Source organism: Mya arenaria, chromosome 8, assembly GCF_026914265.1.
Source record: "Mya arenaria isolate MELC-2E11 chromosome 8, ASM2691426v1".
Taxonomy (NCBI): domain Eukaryota; kingdom Metazoa; phylum Mollusca; class Bivalvia; order Myida; family Myidae; genus Mya; species Mya arenaria.
Genome location: NC_069129.1, coordinates 52,884,622 through 52,904,859, shown reverse-complemented (window position 1 = coordinate 52,904,859; position 20,238 = coordinate 52,884,622). Strand labels below are relative to the sequence as shown.

The 20,238-nt window shown below is 34.5% G+C and overlaps 1 protein-coding gene across 5 annotated transcripts in view; it reads right to left on the bottom strand.

Annotated features, from left to right (window-relative positions):
- Window positions 1–20,238, bottom strand: part of LOC128244766 (piezo-type mechanosensitive ion channel component 1-like) — a 102,372-nt gene that overhangs the window by 9,076 nt on the left and 73,058 nt on the right. For all 5 annotated transcript variants that reach the window (XM_052962831.1, XM_052962829.1, XM_052962830.1 and 2 more), the window contains 23 exons: window positions 20,069–20,222; window positions 18,631–18,791; window positions 17,258–17,400; window positions 16,762–16,942; window positions 15,382–15,545; window positions 14,708–14,742; window positions 13,678–13,761; window positions 13,209–13,316; window positions 12,733–12,889; window positions 11,212–11,388; window positions 10,774–10,845; window positions 10,163–10,329; window positions 9,615–9,768; window positions 8,993–9,037; window positions 8,241–8,407; window positions 7,732–7,890; window positions 7,331–7,478; window positions 6,629–6,814; window positions 5,793–5,885; window positions 5,014–5,186; window positions 4,129–4,242; window positions 3,519–3,598; window positions 1,353–1,524 (listed from right to left, as the gene is read on the bottom strand). In XM_052962831.1, the coding sequence (XP_052818791.1) occupies window positions 1,353–1,524; window positions 3,519–3,598; window positions 4,129–4,242; window positions 5,014–5,186; window positions 5,793–5,885; window positions 6,629–6,814; window positions 7,331–7,478; window positions 7,732–7,890; window positions 8,241–8,407; window positions 8,993–9,037; window positions 9,615–9,768; window positions 10,163–10,329; window positions 10,774–10,845; window positions 11,212–11,388; window positions 12,733–12,889; window positions 13,209–13,316; window positions 13,678–13,761; window positions 14,708–14,742; window positions 15,382–15,545; window positions 16,762–16,942; window positions 17,258–17,400; window positions 18,631–18,791; window positions 20,069–20,222 (3,094 nt within the window). The remainder of the gene's footprint in view (window positions 1–1,352; window positions 1,525–3,518; window positions 3,599–4,128; window positions 4,243–5,013; window positions 5,187–5,792; window positions 5,886–6,628; window positions 6,815–7,330; window positions 7,479–7,731; window positions 7,891–8,240; window positions 8,408–8,992; window positions 9,038–9,614; window positions 9,769–10,162; window positions 10,330–10,773; window positions 10,846–11,211; window positions 11,389–12,732; window positions 12,890–13,208; window positions 13,317–13,677; window positions 13,762–14,707; window positions 14,743–15,381; window positions 15,546–16,761; window positions 16,943–17,257; window positions 17,401–18,630; window positions 18,792–20,068; window positions 20,223–20,238) is intronic.

The window sequence follows — 20,238 nt, the reverse complement described above, 5'->3', positions numbered from 1 at the left end:
AGCTGGATTGCCTCAGTGCACAAATTCACCATTCTTAAATGAGATTTACAGGACATTTGGCCCAAACATTAACACATTGAAACACATGTAATGGAATAAATGTGTGCACCAATTTGTGTCAAGTTGAACTATAACCTTTTTTAAAAGTATACAAAATACACAAAAACTGAACAGAGGTATCAAATAAAACAAACAATACACTACAAATAAAGTACCATCTAAAATAATTGGCATCATGCTGTTAAAGATACATAACAGTCATCGATGCAAGTACTACAGATGCAATATGCATGTTTGCTTGCAACTACTACATATGTTGTATGTATGTATGCTTGCAACTAAAACTTATGCAATATGCATGTATGCTTGCAACTACTACAAATTCAATATGCATGTATGCTTGCAACTACTAAATATGCAATATGCATGTATGCTTGCAACTACTAAATATGCAATATGCATATATGCTTGCAACTACTAAATATGCAATATGCATGTATGCTTGCAACTAAGTCAGGTGCAATACACATGTATGCTTGCAACTAAAACAGATGTAATATGCATGTATGCTTGCAACTACTGCAGATACAATACACATTTATGCTTGCAACTACTACCAATTCAATATGCATGTATGCTTGCAACTACTGCAGATACAATACACATTAATGCTTGCAACTATTAAAGTTGCAATATGCATTTATGCCATGGTTGATTCTGTGATTTTAAATAGTTTTAACTATTTTATCTGAGTATTTCAATAAATATTATTTGCTGCAATGATGTTTTTTCAATGTTTGTTTTTGCATTCACAAATGCATAACGCTTGATAATTAGATACTTATAGAAATTATGGTGAAGAAATTGAATAAACGCATTTTAATTATTACTAAGTGAGACCGTTTTGTCGATGTGTAAATTAATGTATGACCCATGATGACATTTTTTTTAATCTCCATTACAAGGTCTCAGTCGAGACAAAGGTCATTCTACATTACTGCAGAAAAACGTGCCTAATTTGTTCAAATTTAATTGAAGTAGTCAAAACACAAAATGAATGTCGAACTCATCACCTCATATAATATTATCATAATAAAAAAAAATGTGAATGCATGTGCGTATGTGTGTTGTTGTTGCTGCTGCGGCCTTTTTGTTGTTGTTGTAATTGTTGTATTAAGTCGATTCATTAAGATACTTACGGAGCCAGGTATGGTTGATTTAATACAATGTAGTTCATAGTGTGACCTATGTATGTTCTTGACAAATTTCATTGAATGCAAATGAAATAAAATTTAACAGCCACAAAATTTACACATTAAAAAATAAAATATAAAGTATAACACCTAACTCACCCATATCCTGTGATTAGGGAGAATCCGGCTGGGGCAACTCTATCGTTGAATGTTAGGAAATTAATGTAGTTATTAGTATTCTTATCCACAGTGATCTCCCACCAGGAGGCGTTAGACTCCGTCCCATTTGTACTGTTCAGCAGAATCCTTATATTTGTGTACGATGTTGTCGCTGAAATATTACAAAATTGATACTCCGACATAAGTTAATAAAATATTCTTAGATCATAAAAACAATTGTGTGGTTAGGTTGACATCTTGTCCAAAAACTGGTAGGGTGGGCAGGAGTTTTGTTTTTATTTGTTGTTTTTTAATACTAAGGCTTTTTTGTAAGTTATCTTTAGTAATAAAGATTTTTAAACTATATATTTAAACACATGCACACACTATTAAAAATAGTAGGGTCTGCACCATTTTGTAGGTTAAGTGTCCGGTAACTCGACCCAGAAGTATTTTTTAGGCCTTATAATGATAAAATGACATATTATTCAGAGTATGTTAAATTTAAAAATAAAATGAAAGAGGTCCCGCTTTATGAAATGTTGATGCATAATGTCAATTTCAGCAGCAGATGCTCTACGACATGTGGAAGAGTGAAAGAGAAAGAAATTTATGAAGTATACCCTTTGTGGTCAAAAAGTTATCTTACTAGGACAGCAAAATGTTTTTTGAAGAACAACATTAAAGTAACTAAGTAAGGTTTTGTTTGAAAAAGTAATCTGGATGAATTTCACAAAAAATAATCGCTGTCTTAAAACCAGTACTGCCCTTCCAAAAATGAACTGGTCAGGAGTAAAACACTACCAATCAAACAAAAACAATCCATAGCTACATTTTTTTGGTCGTATAAAGAAACAGGAAAGGAAATAACAAATTGATACAGACACCACACATGAGAAAGCAAATAAACTGTCAGAAAAAATCTAGAGCAGAGGCCATCTGCTATTTGTCTGGTGATATTTCCTTCCTAATTCAAACAAATGTTGACAGTCGGAGTCCTAAGCATGCGCAATGATAATATGATCATACAATTTAATGGCAAAACAATCCTAATACAGAAAAGCCCATATACTGGTGTTAAGTAATAAGGTTTTATCCGCTTCTTTATCTAAATTTATTTAGAACCTTTTCACCTTCACCACTTCACCAAGAAACCTAGGGGCAATTTTTTATCTATTAGGAGAGGTTTTCAACAGAAGTTCTCCCTAAGGTACAATTTTTTTCTAGGATTAGATGAAATTGCCCACTGTTTAGCTTTTTACTTTTAAGAAGGAGAACTTCAAAAGTTTAGAATATGTAGCTTGTAATGTCTATTCTCATGTATATTCGATATACACACCATAGGGATTTATGGAAGGTTAACCTTTTCTTACTATACAATTTAAAACAAAAGATGAAAAGCAATCACAATAAAATACAGCAACAAGAGGTATTCAATTTCCACCGAGGAATTTGCCAATTATGATTTCATATTTATAACTAGCTGCAGGACTTCATGAAATAATATTTGCAAAAATCCACAGAAGCCAAATATACGCTCCGGTATCAAAACGAAGTAGCAAATACCCTAATTGTACGATGGTCAATAAATGAAGGAATGACTTAAACTGCACTCTCACAAATTTACCATTTTTACAACTTTTTTTTTTGTTTGTCTTGGAAAGGGCAATTTTTTGGGGTAAATCAATGATATAAGATTGCTGACAAAAGATCAGATAGTAGATTTTCATATTTCTGTTAGAAAATTAATGTTTTATGGCTTAAACCGTTACTAACGGTTTAAGAAAACTGCATAAAACATCCATTTTTGAACTTAAATATAAAAACCTGCGATCTAAGGTTTTGTCAGCAGTCTTGTATAACTGGTTTCCATGGATTTTCGCAAAAAATGGTTCGTTCCAAGACACAAAATAAAAATATTGTCAAAACGTTCAATCTGTGAGAGTGCAGCTTTAATAGTATCTATACATTTATCTCCGAAATCTGAAGAGTACCCAAGATCCATCCTACTTTGTTTTATAACCTTAAAGGTGATGTAGTGTAAAAGGCTTTGTATGTATTTATTAATCACAAGAAATTGTATAGTTAACTAGTATGAAATACTATTCTGCTCTGTTCTGTTCTATATCATATGCTGCCCAACATCCACATGACTGTATAACTTACACGGTCCAAGTATGGCTGTTGCAGCCATTGCTTGCTTGGAGCCCAGTCTTATATCCTCAGGATAAACGTTCGCTATCTCCCTAGAAATTCAATGTAAGACATGTCAAACAAGTTACATTACAAAATCTTTAATGCTCATTTCAAGTTACAGAATTATTTTGCAAATGTATGACAAAAATGTGATGAGAACACAGTTGCTATATAAATTCTTATAATTACATATAGTAACTACTTATAATTACAATTTGTGATAGTTTCTTATAGAAGACTTTCATTTTTAAATTTTAATGTTAGATCCATTTCACTGTTATCAGATATCATACATGTATGTCTTAAGAGGCACAAAAATGGAATGCAATGAAATAATATTTATGCATTATTATGTTTCACTCAGAAGACAAGTGATTTTAATGATCAAGACAAAAAAGCATACATGGCCAAGAATTCCAAAGTTAAAAAGCGTCCAAATATCACGTTGTTGTTTTTAAACAAATAATATACTTTTTTGTTTTCTTTATCATTGAAGTCAAATAAGTTAAAAACAATAATGCATAAACAAATATTTCTTTTGCATCAATCTATATTCACAGAGCCTCTTTATAAAACCTACACAGGGGCTGACGTATTTCCGACCAGCATTGCGGCTGTATTCAGCTTCTCTGTCTTGCTTAGAGACTTCCGATACTGCTGGTTTAGTGTCTCCCCAGCCTGGTCATGGGGTGCCCTGGGGATAACAAAAAAAGAATTGCAATATCTACTTACTAGTGTCTTTCACCATGTCTTTAACCAAACTGACCCCCTACTTTCTACCCTGGGAGACAGAGGGGACAGGCAATGTATGAATGTATGTATTGTTTAGACCTTGCAGGCAAAGGTATAACTTGTGAAAGGGCAAGCATTAATTTCCAAATGGGTCCTTTGTTTTGGCTGAAGAGACAGCACATGGAAGAGACATAGGTGGGATGCCAGAAAGTCCACATGTGTGATACCCTCGCTCTTTTCCAAGAGAACCCTTGGTTCTTTTATATGATAGGTGTAAAGCACTGATATACAGGAAACATCTTTCCTGGGTTAAACCAGTACTGTGTTAACCACTTTTCCAAGCACTGTGAGTGAGACCCCGCTGGGAATCAAACCTAAAACCTCAAACCACTAGGCCACAGAGTGAAATGATATCTCAAAAACAGTTTTTTATTCAATATCCAGGGTCTAATCATTTACATTTTAAGTCTGAAATGTATGCTTCTGACAATTAAAATTGACTGAAATTAACACTTTCTATGATAGAATGCACTTTTAAAAGTGTCAAAACATAAAACATAATATTGATGCTATGTGGTTTTATGAGTTGAGACTGAGATTTGACTTCAGTATTTTCCTTATATTGAGACCTGGTGAGTGAACTCATAACATCTTAGGGCAAAGAGCTGGTCATTTTACCACTTGACCACTCTCGCCCTTTTATGAAATTTAAAATAAGCTCCCACAATCCTACCTTGTAAATGAGACAATAAAATCCATAGTTATGGGTGTAGAGTCGTTCTGTAAGTCTTTAATAAGGCGCGAAAAACTTGGCGGGCTAATGGTCCACACTGACGTGGATTTACCATCCAGTTGAATCAAGGAAATGTCCTCCGGCTTGTAGTTGTTAAGGAACATGGTTGCTGACTGCAGGGAAAATGCAAATTACAATGCCATTATACTAATTTGCAAGTATTTACAGTAATTTTAGAATATTTTAGCATATTCCTATTTGAGCCCAAAATATGTACTGCTGCTTTACATCAAATTGAATAAGGGTATCATAATACTTTGATTCAAGCATCATTGTATACTTATTGTTTACATCTAAGTTAAAAGCGGATAATTCGTCACCTAAGTGCAAGAACGCAATATCTGCTTCTATGTCTATATGCAGTTATTGAGTTATTGCACTAAGGTGACGAATTGTTTGTTTTAGTTTATTATAGATATCATTAGATTTCACTCGGTGAGCACCAAAAGATGGCTACTTCTAGTTGAATATTTTCTTTTGGTGTTCATGACTTGTAACAATGATTTTTCATTTTATAATATGCTTTAAAGGGATACAAAAATACAGATTTATTTTTATGCCAATGTTTCATCATTTTGGAAATTACATCTTGAAATTGTTAGCTAGCCCTTTGCTTGCAAAAGAATATCAAATTAATATTTTCACTGTTAGAAATATCTTTTTTATTTCACTGATGAAAACCTTGTAACCTTAGCTAGTGCAACCCTGATTGTACTTACCACATCCTTGTCGTAGTCATTCTTCAGGCTCAGATACTGGCCCTCATTGTACTGTTGAATATTTTGTTGCTGTCCCATAATCTCAAACAGGGGCTGAAATATTGAAATACAAGGTGAACAGGGATGATTGAAGGATTTGATCTAATATAAGGCAAAATCCTCCAGGGTTAGATCTGTGATGTATATACCATCCCCCATGATCTTAATCAGGAGCTGAAATATTGAATTTGAATTGAACACAAGGTGGATCAGGGACAAGAGAAAGATTTGATCTAATATCAGGCAAAATTCAGAGTTGGGTCTGAGATAGATATGCCATCCCCCATAATCTCAATCAGAAGCTGAAATATTGAAACATAAGGTGGATCAGAGATGATTGAAGGATTTGATTCAATATGAAACATAACTAAGGGATGGGTCTGAGATGTGCAAGCCATCCCCCATAATCTCAAACAGGAGCTGATTTATTGAAATACAAGGTGAATCAGGGATCATTAAAGGATTTGATCCAATATGGAGCAAAATTTAGGTATGAGTCTGAAATGTGCAAGGGAGTGTTATAACTTGGTGGTCAGTGTATATAAACACAGTTAAATGTTTATTCTTTAATTACGATATAAATCTTATGATAATCACAACTCTGCTATGTACAAAAGACTGTAGTAATAATAAAAATATCATAAGAAAGTAAGTGAAGCCTTATATTCATTAGCGGCTCTGACTAACCATAGGAACATATTTTATGAATGGAATACCAAGCATCAATGCAACGAACATTTCATAAAAAACATTTTATTACCAGCGACAGTCATCAGTATATTTAGGCAATCAGTTACCTGATATCCGGCAATGGAGACAGATACTGTACACTCCTTTGGTGGATTGGCAATGTACACTGTGTTGGCAAACGAGAAAATGACCAGAGGGAACCAGATGATAAAGATGACCACGAAGAGGAGTAGACCTCCCACCCCATACTTGATAACTGCTGCCTTGGGCTGGGCACGGGGGGTAGGGTGGTTCTGGAAAGTAAAATACATGAGCATAAGAATGCAATATTATAATAAGGTACAGTACCATAAGGCATTTTGTTATATATTACACTAGAATAGTTGAATAAAATTTGCATTTTCTGCAAACAATGTGTCATGTGACAAAAGGAATATTACATCATTATTACGAATTGTCATTTTATACATTTTTCTCTATCAAAATTGTTAAGGAAAAGTTATGAAGCATGTGAAAGGCTCATATCTATTTCCGTTCCGTAACATGTTTCAGAAACTGTTGTATTAAATGGCATAACATGTAAGACCCTACATATTTGTAGCCACCTTTATTTTCAAAAATGATCTGAGGACAGTATTGGTTAAATATTAGGATCTGGATTTGTACATAAAATCATACCCTCAAGAATATTATGATTTAGCACTTTCATTGTTTTTGAAGAATGTAAAAAACACCATTAGTGTTAATCAGTGTTAATTGCTTTTGTGTGTTTTCAACATTCTCCCATATCAAATTCCACAAAAGTATACCTTTTCAATGACCCTCTGACACTTGAGTACATAGATGTTTGCGTAGATGTCCTCCATCTGAAGCCAGCTGCCGATCGCCATTGTCGTGTTTGTCCAGATCCAGTCCATCAGGGTACGTAACTCCAGCAGGAATGGAATTGCCAGAAACCTTTACAGGACAACATACATGTAGGGTATTAAAACTGCCAAATTTTTATGCATGTATTTACATTCATCTAGAATTTTCTAGAAAATTTAATGTTCAATTTATATAGAGAGCATGGTGTATAATGACATCATTTTTTATAAATTTTATTATTATTTTCGATTGGAGTTACGCTTCTTACCCAATGGTTATAAATGACGGCTGTTCAGAATATGTACATGCCGCACAAAGATTTAATAACATGAAAGTAACTTACCCTTTGAACAAAAAGAGATTGACGTAGTTGTACTTCTTGGTGAGGAAGTTGCCAAGGATTCGAGTGGGGTAGGCAGACTTGATCTGGTAGGCAGACAGGTAGAAGTACACACATTTGATGAAGTACCACAGGGCCGCGGGCTTGTTACTTGTGAATGGCCTGAAATACAGTCATTACGATGTACATTGTAAGCCTGCTAGTAAAGAATGCCCAGTTAATGATTACCATGTACCGTAAGTAATATAATATTATACAATATTTTCACTCAGATTTGGATATAAATGAAAGCTGTAAAGCATGTTATGTATGCCTAGTGTGTGATTCCTATCTCTATGAAAAATATACTATATTTTCAAAACTTCACTCAGATCTGGATAATAAAAAAGTGGAGCACAATTGTCTATTTCGTATTGTTAATTTTTACCAAAACTTTGCACAACAATCAAATTGAACTGCTTGTAAATGGAAAATATACAAATGAAAGAAGATAAAGTCGTCGTTGAACTTACTTGCCAGTCCAGTAAGGAATAATAAAGAACATCCAGATGTGGAGAAGAACGACCAGCAAAATCTGGAAGATGAATTTGCCAAGCACATTCTTCCGCAGGTAAAGGGCCCGGTCAATAATGATCAGGACGAACTGGGCTAGCAACATAATCAGGAATGGAACTGGGACCTGAAACATTTCATTGAATAAACTGTAGGCATATCAGTGTTTACTTACGATAAATGAGTATGGTTGAAATTTTATTGTTTGCCTCTAAAATCATCGATAAACAAAAAAGATTTTTGAATATCTCAAATTTTACCAAACTCTTTAGAACGACTTTTCAAATGGATTTTTATACATTGATCAAAGTGAAACACTCCCTCTCGATGACTGATAGGGTTAAATCACATCTATTTTGCCAGGAGTGTACATAGTCATCATGATAAGCTGAATGATACTGAAAGTCATATTATTTTTTTTAAAATCAATATAATCCTTTTGAATAACACAATAGTTCACCATTTCCTTCCTTTTTAATGTGAGTAAATTATGATAATTAATTATATGTAACCAACTAACTCCCCCCCCTCCAGTACAGGTCTCCATCATATGGGCTTAATTTGAGAATGTTTCCTGAGAAGGATCAAACCCACAACCTAACTTGGGTAAGGGGATGCTAGGAGGCTACATTTAGTACCAGACAATGCTCAACCATGATTTTAATTGTGTACCACAAGCATATTTCAAATGTATATGACTGTATATCCTTACCCTGTCCTCAGATATATAGGAAGTGACATCTCCACCAGCTGATTGCTGCAAAATGGCAAAATAATTAATTTATTTCTATACTTTTATGCATTTGTCCTCGTAAATAAGAAAGGAACCATGTTAAACATGCAAATCAACCAAAAACACCACAGAGTGAACACCAAATCTGGGTGTTGTCTTTTTCAGCCAAGCAAAGGATATAATATTTTTTTCAGCCATTATATTTTGCCATACTCTACACATGAACATTTTGTATCTGGCATCATGTGAACCTAGATTCATTGTTTTCCTACCTTGCTGACAACATCACAAAGTATATATGGTAAATAAACCTCAACTGTTTTTCTTTAAAAAAACAATAACAAAATTTTAAACAGAAATACTAATTATATTACCGTTCTTGTAAATGACATATCAAAAATACAATGAATAAAACCTTTTTATCCATCCTATTTTCATCTTTGACAATAATAACGCACACCCATCTTTAATGTAACACAGAGAGCTCATAATAAATGTATAATCTAATACATAAAGTCAATGATAATTTATTTTTTTAATGTTACATCCAAAAAGTGTTCCAAAAAACCCATAATGATGGACATGATTAGTCAAAACTTACAGATGGTCCAAAAGCCTGGTAACCGAATACAACAATGAGAAAGTTGATGAAGTCACAGGCAAACATGGAGGCGTACACGTCTGTGGTGGCATTGTAGTCTGGACATGTAAGCTGCTTGTAGAAGTTGATGAACGGTCGGAATACTGCCTTAAACCTGCAAGGAAGATGTGTTGTTGTAAATGAGATCAACGAATCCCCCTGAAATGTACCTACAAATTAAGCTTAACCCCTTGTAAACAGTATTGTAATGTTGAAGTTCATGGCTGTGCAAGATATGTAAATTAATGATAATAGTGGTTTATCTACCAAATTCTAGGATAGTATTATCAAAAAATCTAGACTGATTTTTGATACACTGCTCTCTATACTTTTTGTTAACCTCGTTCTGAGACAAAACTACAATACAAAACCATGCATATTTATGTATCGTGGTTCTTCCTTCCCATGACTTGGGCAGAAAATATTTTATTTTTGGTATACAAAACAAAGCAATATCTGAAACACCTTAAACTGAATGTTCAGTATTTCAACTGTAGCTCACGACTTACGCAGAATCTTTTTCCTCAGCTTTCGGCTCATCAACTCCCTCTTCAATGCTAGAAGAGCTTGATGGGGCGCGAAGAATTGATGGTTGCACCTGAAGGCTGGAGGTACGACTATCATGACGCTCTTCATCACGGATAGCCTCCATCTTGGCTATTTCTTCTTTGGTAGCCTGGAAGTTGATGGTAATAAAGAAAACATTAGGTTCGTTGTTAATATAGATAAAGGTAAGCATGCAAAGCTTACCAAAATGCACTCAAAAATACAGAAGAACTGTGCTTAAAATGCAGAAAAAATGCTTAAGTGCATTCATGCAACGCTTTCAGTTCAGAATAAATACGCTTCAGTCACAAAATTAAAGTGATTTTTTTTCTAGTTTTTAATTCATTCGGTAAAAAAAATATGCTTTAAATAGGGTACCAATACCACTGCATTTAATGAAGATTAAATATTAACACTTCTTTGAGAAGGGTTTATTGATTGGTCAAAATTAATCCAATAATGACTATTTACCAATGAAATCATTTCACTGTGCAAACTAACAAAATCACAACCTGTGGACAACTTTATCAAGTTTTATACAATTGGTTGCTGATCCTAAGTATGAAGGATATACCTCAATGGACGAGGTTGAAGATGACTTGCTCTCAATGGTTGGCTCCTCCTCATCTTTCCACAGTCCATAACGCTGAAATATATGAGCAGTTAATTAGCATTCATGACAGAGTACTCAATATGAGAAAAGAACCTCTCCTCTTCAAAAAATATCATGTACTGGTATAAAAGTCAAATTGTTTTAAATAATCGTCTTTGCTGCAGCATCTCTTTCCGAAACCCCTTTCCCAATTATTTCAATTAACTAAGTTCAACATCAACAAAATTGGTCAAAATAATGGAAATTACCAAATATAGCTTTTTTTTACCAAATATAGCTTTTTTTTTAAATATCTATAAAAATCCAAATTATTTTTTGCTTTGGCTAAAGGCTTCAAATGTGAGCTAATATGATCAAGGCCTGATCATAAAACAGTGCATAAGCCCAAGATCCACCCACCTTGAGTATGGTCCTATGCAGGAAGAGGACAAGAAGCAGTATAAGGTCCATAACCCAGAAGTTATCCTTCTGCTCAATGCCAAGGATCTTAGGGGGCCAGAAGGGATCTGAACCTGGAACTTTGTCGTTCCATGTAAAAAACCCAAACTGGAACAAGTACTTCACCACTACAACGGCCTGCAAATGGAATAGATATGATTAGTTCAAGCACATTATTTCAGCTAGACTTCCAAGACAGCTTATAGCTGAAAAGAGTCACGCTAGTGTGGCAACAGGAAACAAGAATAGGTGTCCATTTAAAAAGATCAATAAAACTATTGCTGGTGGAGCAGAAAGTCACTACCTTTTTTACGGGGGGTAGAAACCAGCACTCATATCCATTACAGGAGGGCACTCATGTCCATTACAGGAGGCCAATAAACATTCAACTGGTTGAACAGGGTCACAACCTCTCATGACTTTATAAAGGTCGTAAAATTTATATTTAAAGTGAAATCTGATTTAGCTAATTTTTTTAACAATTTTCTACCAATGTATTATCTATCTAGTGTATTATCTATCTTACCATATTTTCTATCACAGAATATTATCTATCCCAGTATATTATCTTTCCTAGTATATTATCAATCCCAGTATACTATCTATCCCAGTGTATTATAATTATCTATCCCAGTGTTTTATCTAACCCAGTGCATTATCTTTCCCAGTATATTATCTATCCATTATCTATCCCAGTGTATTATCTATTCCAGTGTAATAAGTATCCCAGTGTATTATTTATCCCAATATATTATCTATCTCAGTGTATTAACTATCCCAGATGTATTATGTAGAGCAGTGTATTATGTATGCCAGTGTTTTATCTATCCCAGTGAACTATCTATCCAAGTATATTATCTATCCCAGTGTATTGTGTATCCCAGTATATTATGTATCCCAGTGTATTATGTATCCCAGTGTATTATCTGTCTCAGTGTATTATCTGTCCCAGTGTATTATGTATCCCAGTATATTATGTATCCAAGTGTATTATGTATTGTCTGTCCCAGTGAATTGTGTATCCTAGTGTATTGTCTGTCCCAGTGTATTATGTATCCCAGTGTATTGTCTGTCTCAGTGTATTGTGTATCCCAGTGTATTATCTAACCCAGTATAGTATCTATTCCAGTGTATTATCTGTCCAAGTTAACCAGTATTATGTATCCCAGAGTATTATGTATTACAATGTATCATCTATCCCAGTGTATTATCTATCCCAGTCTATTTTCTTTCCCAGTGTACCGGTATTATATATCCCAGTGTATTATATATATTATGCATCCCAGTATATTATCTATCCCAGTATATTATCTATCCTAGTGTATTATCTGTCCAAGAATATTATATATCCTAGTGTATTACCTATCACAGTGTATTACCTATCCCAGTGTATTATCTATCCTAGCATTATATCTATCCTAGTGTATTTTCTATCCTAGCATATTATTATATGGAAAGATTGGGAACTTAATTCAAGCATACCTCAGTGTATGTAATGACGGTGATCCAGAATGTCTTTGTTGGCCTCGGGACTGACAACATGCCCCAGAGGAAGGCAAACATAGGGAGGGGCAGGGACAGGAGGCTTGCGGACAGGATATGGTTAAGGATCATCAGAAAGTAGCACATAATCTCTGTCCTGGAAAAGTGTTGTAACATGTTATCATTGAATCCTGCACTGTATTCTAAGGGCCTCAAGACAGTTCCTTACATGTATGATGAAGGTTATTATATGAAGATCAAATTAGACTATTTTATGTTTGATACCTATGAGAAATCAACCAAACATTCAACTTATTAAAGCCGATACAATTTCTCTGCATCATAATTACTATAACAGTCGAGACATAATTCATAGACACAAAACTGCAGTAGGATAATTACATAACCTTAACCATGTGCTCATATTCAGTAAATTTGCTAATCCATTTTCTTTTTTTTTAATCGAAAACTCTAACCTTGCCACTAGTGCAAAGTAAGTGGCCACCAGGAGCCTGTAGACACAGGACTTGTGTCGCTCCTCTTCCTGCTTCTCGTCAAACCGGTCAAGGTCAATGTCCGCCAGGCTGCAATACATGTATACCACAACTGAATAATTGGCTGGCCCAAATTGCTCAAAAGTTTAACAGGCTGAAGTATCTTATTTCATTTTTTGAAACAACATCTAGAAAATAGAACATTTGCCTACAATATAAAGCTGTTACTTTTCCAATTTGTATCATTTTAAAAACGTTATCATTTACAAAACACCATTAGGGAGAGAGTTTTAAAAATTTAATATCGCATGGTTTTATAAAAACCAATTGCCATTTTCACAAAAAATAAATAAATCTAAACAAACATCATGGCTACTGATTTTGACATTTCATTGCCTGTGTCTTATCTATCCTAGTGTCTATACACAGCACATTAATTCGGTATTATTACCTGATTTCGCTCTTCAGTGGTGCAACGTCCGTGGTAACAGGCTGTACTGACACCTCCATCAAGTCTTCTCCATCACTCCGGGGTCTGAAATATGAATTGGATTTAGTGCATGGTACACAATAATCCCCAGGTAGCAGTTACTTCCCTTTGATGCACACAGTGTGTATACCACGTGATACATGCTATGTCAGAAGACAACATTTTACTTCGAATGAAGACTTTAAACAAAGATAACTTTCCAATTTCCTCACTTCTTTAAATAAAACAAAGCGTAGTCTACGGCGCTTACATAACCCAACTTCGGTCTTTTACCAGAGTTTGATTGAGAGTTTAGTTACTTAAAACACTTGGACAAACCATTTCACAATACGGCAGTTTGACAGAGCACTGTCAAAACATCGTTTTGGAAACAGGTTTGTCGAAGTGTTTGATGAAACTAATCATCTTATTTAACTCCGGTAATAAAACAAAGGTGGGGCTCTTCAAGCGGCATAGACTGCCATTTGTTACATTTAAAATGGTGTAGTAAAAGAAAAGTTATCTTTGATTTAAGTCTTCATTTTGAGCAAAATGTGGCCTTCGGACGTAGCATATATGACGTAATTTATCATGTGGTATACACACACTGGTACAGTAATGACTGCCATCATGCTTATCAAGTGACAATGAGTAAAATAACAAGACTGCTTTCAAAATCTTGAAACCATATTTTAACTTCCTTATATGAAATTTTCATTTTTAATCAAGGGAGATCACACTGTAGGAGATTAGATATAAATAAGAATGACCTTCATGAATGTTCTTGAGATCACTCGAGTACAATGTAAGTAAGTATATTAATTACTACATAGAATGAGTAAGTTTTCCTTTATGTTTTAGGCTTCAAAACTCAATAGTTACAACTGTTGATCAGTGAAAAGAAATTATGCAATTCTTTTCATTTAGTAGATTTTTAACTGGGTTAAATGTATAATCTTATTTATTTTACAATCATTGCAACATTTTATTGAAAGCAAAAAATAAGCCATACTCAGTCTCCTTCATCTCCACATGGCCAACCTCAGACTGAAAATAAAATGTTCTTTTTTTTTGATAAACTTGATGAATATTATCAGATGTAGATTGTGTCAAAAGTAATTATGAAATATTGGTTTATCTGTGTTCATTTAACATATGTTTAATGCTCTATGTAGAACACTGTGTTTCTAAGAATTTATTAAGATAGAAAACATACCAGTACATTAATGACAATTTGGTGTCCAATAAATGCCTTCAATTTTTTGACTCATTTTATTCATTGTTTTTAATAATATTTATTCATTAGAATAAAAAATGTCTTGAAAGAAATCATTTAATTATTTATCATTTAATTTATAAAGAAGAGCCCTGCCAATCAAATCCCAATGCTATTTTTATTTGCTTTTTTAAGTTAAACAAGGGGCATAACTCAACAGTTATTTGAGTCAGAGTTATGAGCCTTGATATACATGTGCATAATTATTGTGTCTGGCAACAAGTGTTCTAAGTTTCCTTGAACATAGTAATTTTTTCTATATGGATAAAGTTATGGCAATAGATGTTATGGCAATAGTAAAGGTTTCTACAAAACACTGCCTCTGACAACAACACGAGGCTTCTATAAAACCTAGGCCTTTTTATTAAAAAAGAAGATGAGCTAAAACAAATCCTCTTCAATAAATGTACCTGTATTTGTCTCTTGACAGCAATATGGTCATCCTTCATCTTGTCAGCAACAAGGCGGTAGTTTCGGGAGATTCGGTTGAACAGACCTGTTAGCCAGTTGGCACAGCTTACCAGGAACGCCAGAATGAAACTGCAGATGGTCTTGAGTTTTGCAAGGACGCCACCTGCAATTTTCATACCAATTATTTTCTTTATGATTCAATAACAGTTCAGCTTATTTTGTGTGTGTCAGGTTTAAGTATAATATTTACTGTTAGAAGACAACTGTAGCTAAAATAAATCAATTTAAAGTTTGGAAAGAAAACCATATCAAGACATCAGGAATCTAGAGTAATTCTGTGCCAAGGAATGATGCTATAAGTAGTATTGTATATGCATTTCTGTACTGTTAAATGTTATAAGTAGTACTACACTGCTAGATGTTATAAGCATTTCTGCACTGTTAAATGTTATAAGTAGTACTACACTGTTAGATGTTATAAGCATTTCTGCACTGTTAAATGTTATAAGTAGTACTACACTGTTAGATGTTATAAGCATTTCTGCACTGTTTGATTTTATAAGCATTTCTGCACTGTTAAATGTTATAAGTATTACTACACAGTTAGATGTTATAAGCATTTCTGCACTGTTAAATGTTATAAGTAGTACTGCATTGTTAGATGTTATAAGCATTTCTGCACTGTTAAATGTTATAAGTAGTACTGCACTGTTAGATGATATAAGTAGTACTGCATTGTTAAATGTTATAAGCATTTCTGCACTGTTAAATGTTATAAGTAGTACTGCACTGTTAGATGATATAAGTAGTACTGCATTGTTAGATGTTATAAGCATTTCTGCACTGTTAGATGTTATAAGCATTTCTGCACTGTTAGATGTTATAAGCATTTCTGCACTGTTAGATGTTATAAGCATTTCTGCACTGTTAAATGTTATAAGTAGTACTGCACTGTTAGATAATATAAGTAGTACTGCACTGTTAGATGTTATATTAAAGCATTTCTGCACTGTTAAATGTTATAAGTATTACTACACAGTTAGATGTTATAAGTAGTACTACACTGATAGATGCTATAAGTAGTACTGCACTGTTAGATGCTATAAGTAGTACTACACTGTTAGATGTTATAAGCATTTCTGCACTGTTAAATGTTATAAGTATTACTACACAGTTAGATGTTATAAGTAGTACTACACTGTTAGATGCTATAAGTAGTACTACGATAGGTACAAAAATGCTATGAAGATTGTTGATGAAAATAATCTAAGAAGTGGTGTTTTTTTAAAGCAAGGAGACCACGGCGCCAGTGGTGCTCACAAAGGTGAGAGTCAGACACCTACTCAATAAGATAATTATCATCCTAGACAACAGCTCACCCTTCTCTTCCTCCTCCTCCTCCACTGCTTCCCTACCCACTTTCTGTCGACTGGTTCCCGGTTCATCTAATCCTTGATTCTTTGCACCAGGCCTGGGACTGGAGGGTTTACTCCCACCTCCCTCTTCCTCTGCCTTCTTTACTGCTTCATCTGTGCCTGATGTCACAGCTGTTGTGATCAACTGAAATAGAGATGGTAGATTGAAACTTTCTCATCATTATAATACTAATAAACAATTGTCTTTGTCTGTTGTTTTTTTCTTTCTCTCTTCTTTCTCTACAATATTTCCATCTCCTCTTTTATCTTTGCCATTATATTCTACAAATACCTCATAATTGAAAGCACCCTTATCTTTTCACCTACACCTTCATTTACATTAACATCCTTCAGCAATCTTCATCATCCTTTTCTTTCTGAACATTATCATTACCAAGATTTTCTTATTCTTCACAAGATAACATACATGTAATCTCCTGTTCACAGTGAAATCACATACCTGTAGGGGAGAGGGTCCACCTGCTTCTTCATCTTCATCCTCACTTCTACCTTGGCCATATGTAATGGTGGTCACTTCATCTTCAGGCTCCTCCTCCTCCTCCTCTGAATCCTCAAACAGGTAGTAGTCTCCTGACCGGATAGCTGTCAATAGAAAATAGGTGGATATATAAAATTAGGTCCTGTTTTAGTAGTCTCCTGACTGGATAGCTGTCAAAGAAATTTAGGAGGATATATAAAATTAGGTCCTGTTTTAGTAGTCTCCTGACTGGATAGCTGTCAAGAGAAAATAGGATTTATAAAATTAGGTCCTGTTTTAGTAGTCTCCTGACTGGATAGCTGTCAAAGAAATTTAGGAGGATATATAAAATTAGGTCCTGTTTTAGTAGTCTCCTGACTGGATAGCTGTCAAGAGAAAATAGGATTTATAAAATTAGGTCCTGTTTTAGTAGTCTCCTGACTGGATAGCTGTCAAGAGAAAATAGGATTTATAAAATTAGGTCCTGTTTTATTAGTCTCCTGACTGGATAGCTGTCAAGAGAAAATAGGATTTATAAAATTAGGTCCTGTTTTAGTAGTCTCCTGACTGGATAGCTGTCAAGAGAAAATAGGATTTATAAAATTAGGTCCTGTTTTATTAGTCTCCTGACTGGATAGCTGTCAAGAGAATAAAGAAGGATATATAAAATTAGGTCCTGTTTAAGTAGTCTCCTGACTGGATAGGTGTTAAAGAAATATAGGAGGATATATAAAATTAGGTCCTGTTTTAGTAGTCTCCTGACTGAATAGCTGCCAAGAGAAAATAGAATATAATACAAAATTAGGTCCTTTAGTGGTCTCCTGACTGGATAGCTGTCAAGAGAATATAGGAGGATATATAAAATTAGGTCCTGTTTAAGTAGTCTCCTGACTTGATAGCTGTCAAGGGAATATAGGAGGATGTATATTTAAGTAGTCTCCTGACCAGATTGCTGTCACAGGAATGTAACAAATTCTCCCAAATTAGCCATGTCAGAGTGACAGCCATTTCAAATGATTTAAATAAACTCGAAACTTGAAAGTGACAAAGGTACAGACACAAATGATTCCAATTAAGTTCCTATTGATCAAGCTATTTTGACTTCTTAACATGAATCTGACATTAGCTGGTAGAGTGCATGAATGCTATATACACAAATCCCCATGCTGCTCTACGAATCTGCAAAGATTGATCAAAATCAGAATGAACGGGTAGCTGAGATACAATGTTAACAAATGGACAGTGTTTCGATTATATGCTTTCCTTTGGGTTCATAAAAGTTTCCCAAACCTAGAATGAATTTTCACACTTGCAAAGGACCAATGAAAGACTTGCAGAACAAATGCCCAACTTACCTTGAAAATGTTCGTCGGGTTCCACAAAGCTCTTCTTAAGACTGGCCTGTTTCTTCTTGAGTGACTGCATCTTGAGCTTGATTTTGCTGAGTATCAGGCGCTCTTCTTCCATCTGTTTGGCCACCTGTCGCATCAGGATACGGTTGATCAGCTGACAGCCCCTGGATATCATTAAATATTTAGTCATATTCAATAACCAACTTAAATTTAACTTAAATTTAAGATTAGAATCTAAGTGTTTTAATTGGACTGTAAAAATAACTAGCAAATAGACTGAATGGAATCACTGAGGTGCATCTAAGGATGAGGTGAGAGTGATATTGAATACAGTCACAAATTAAGAAATTTTAAAAACAAAACATTATGAGAGAAAGAGTTTATTTGTATATGTACCATTTTGGAAAAAAAATCTATGTTTTTATTTATGTAGTAATTATCATATCAGAACTGTGACAAGTAGGGTCCAAGTAGTTTTACCTACAATATCTCCTAGTCAAGAGGCTTAGTCTCAATAGATCGCAGTGTGGTGGCTGCTCTACTAAGTATGACATCCCGACCGAAAGTAGTCATAGAGAATAATTTCAACAATTTTTCACAATATGCATGCTACTTAATGTACAATAGACTTGTCAATATGGTTTAGAACAGTCACTCAACCCTGGTAATTGCAATTATACGTAACTCTAGCTTCGCACTAGTTTTTTACACTTTGAATAACTCCAGTAGAGGGTGCATAACTATTTCATACTAACTTTGAGCTGCAACTTCATCACCAGCAGCTCAAGATTTGACCAAGGTTATTCAATTAGAACAATAAGATCACAAGCCCAATCCAGGATCCAGGATTTGACGTTAGAAGGGGAAGTAACTAAGTGGCATAACCTTTTGACTTGGATGGATGTGGATGTCAAAGCTTTTCTAAAGTTGTCAGTTGATCAAGGGTCATAAGTGAACCAGCCATGTGATAAATGTCAAAGTGAACATCCATACCAAGTTTCATGCTAAAACCTTTTGACAATTTAGGGTTATGGCCATGGTCAAAGTTTTTGTATGACATAGCAGTTATAACAATACTTTGACTTCTTTTGGTATAAAAATCAGACAAGCGCACATGGTATGAATACTATTTACATAAACATAAGCTGATAGCAATCGACATTAAAGAGCACCTTGATTCCAATTAATTTCTAATGGTTTGATGTATACCAATTTCTTTGAGCCTTAACTTTAAGATATATAATCACTCTTGAGCTTGTTTACTGGATAGAAACAAAAAACTGTTGTCCATTAAGAAAAGCCATGAGAAAGTTACCATAAGGAGGCTCAAACCCGCAACCCCATTAGGTAAGAGGCAGAAATACCTTAACCACACGGCCACTATCACCCCTAGTTTCTAAAGGCAATGCATAATAGTGGTGTATAACAATGCTTTGCATACCTGGAAGCGAGCCTGTTCTGTGCCTCAAAGTCAGCGACAACATGTCTGAAGTAGTGGCTGGTGTAGATTCTCTTCTGAAGCAGCAGGAAGGTGAAACATACAACATCCCAAGATAAGCCGGTGTTGTCCTCTGCCACAGTACAGCTAGCCACAACTGAAAGGATACATTT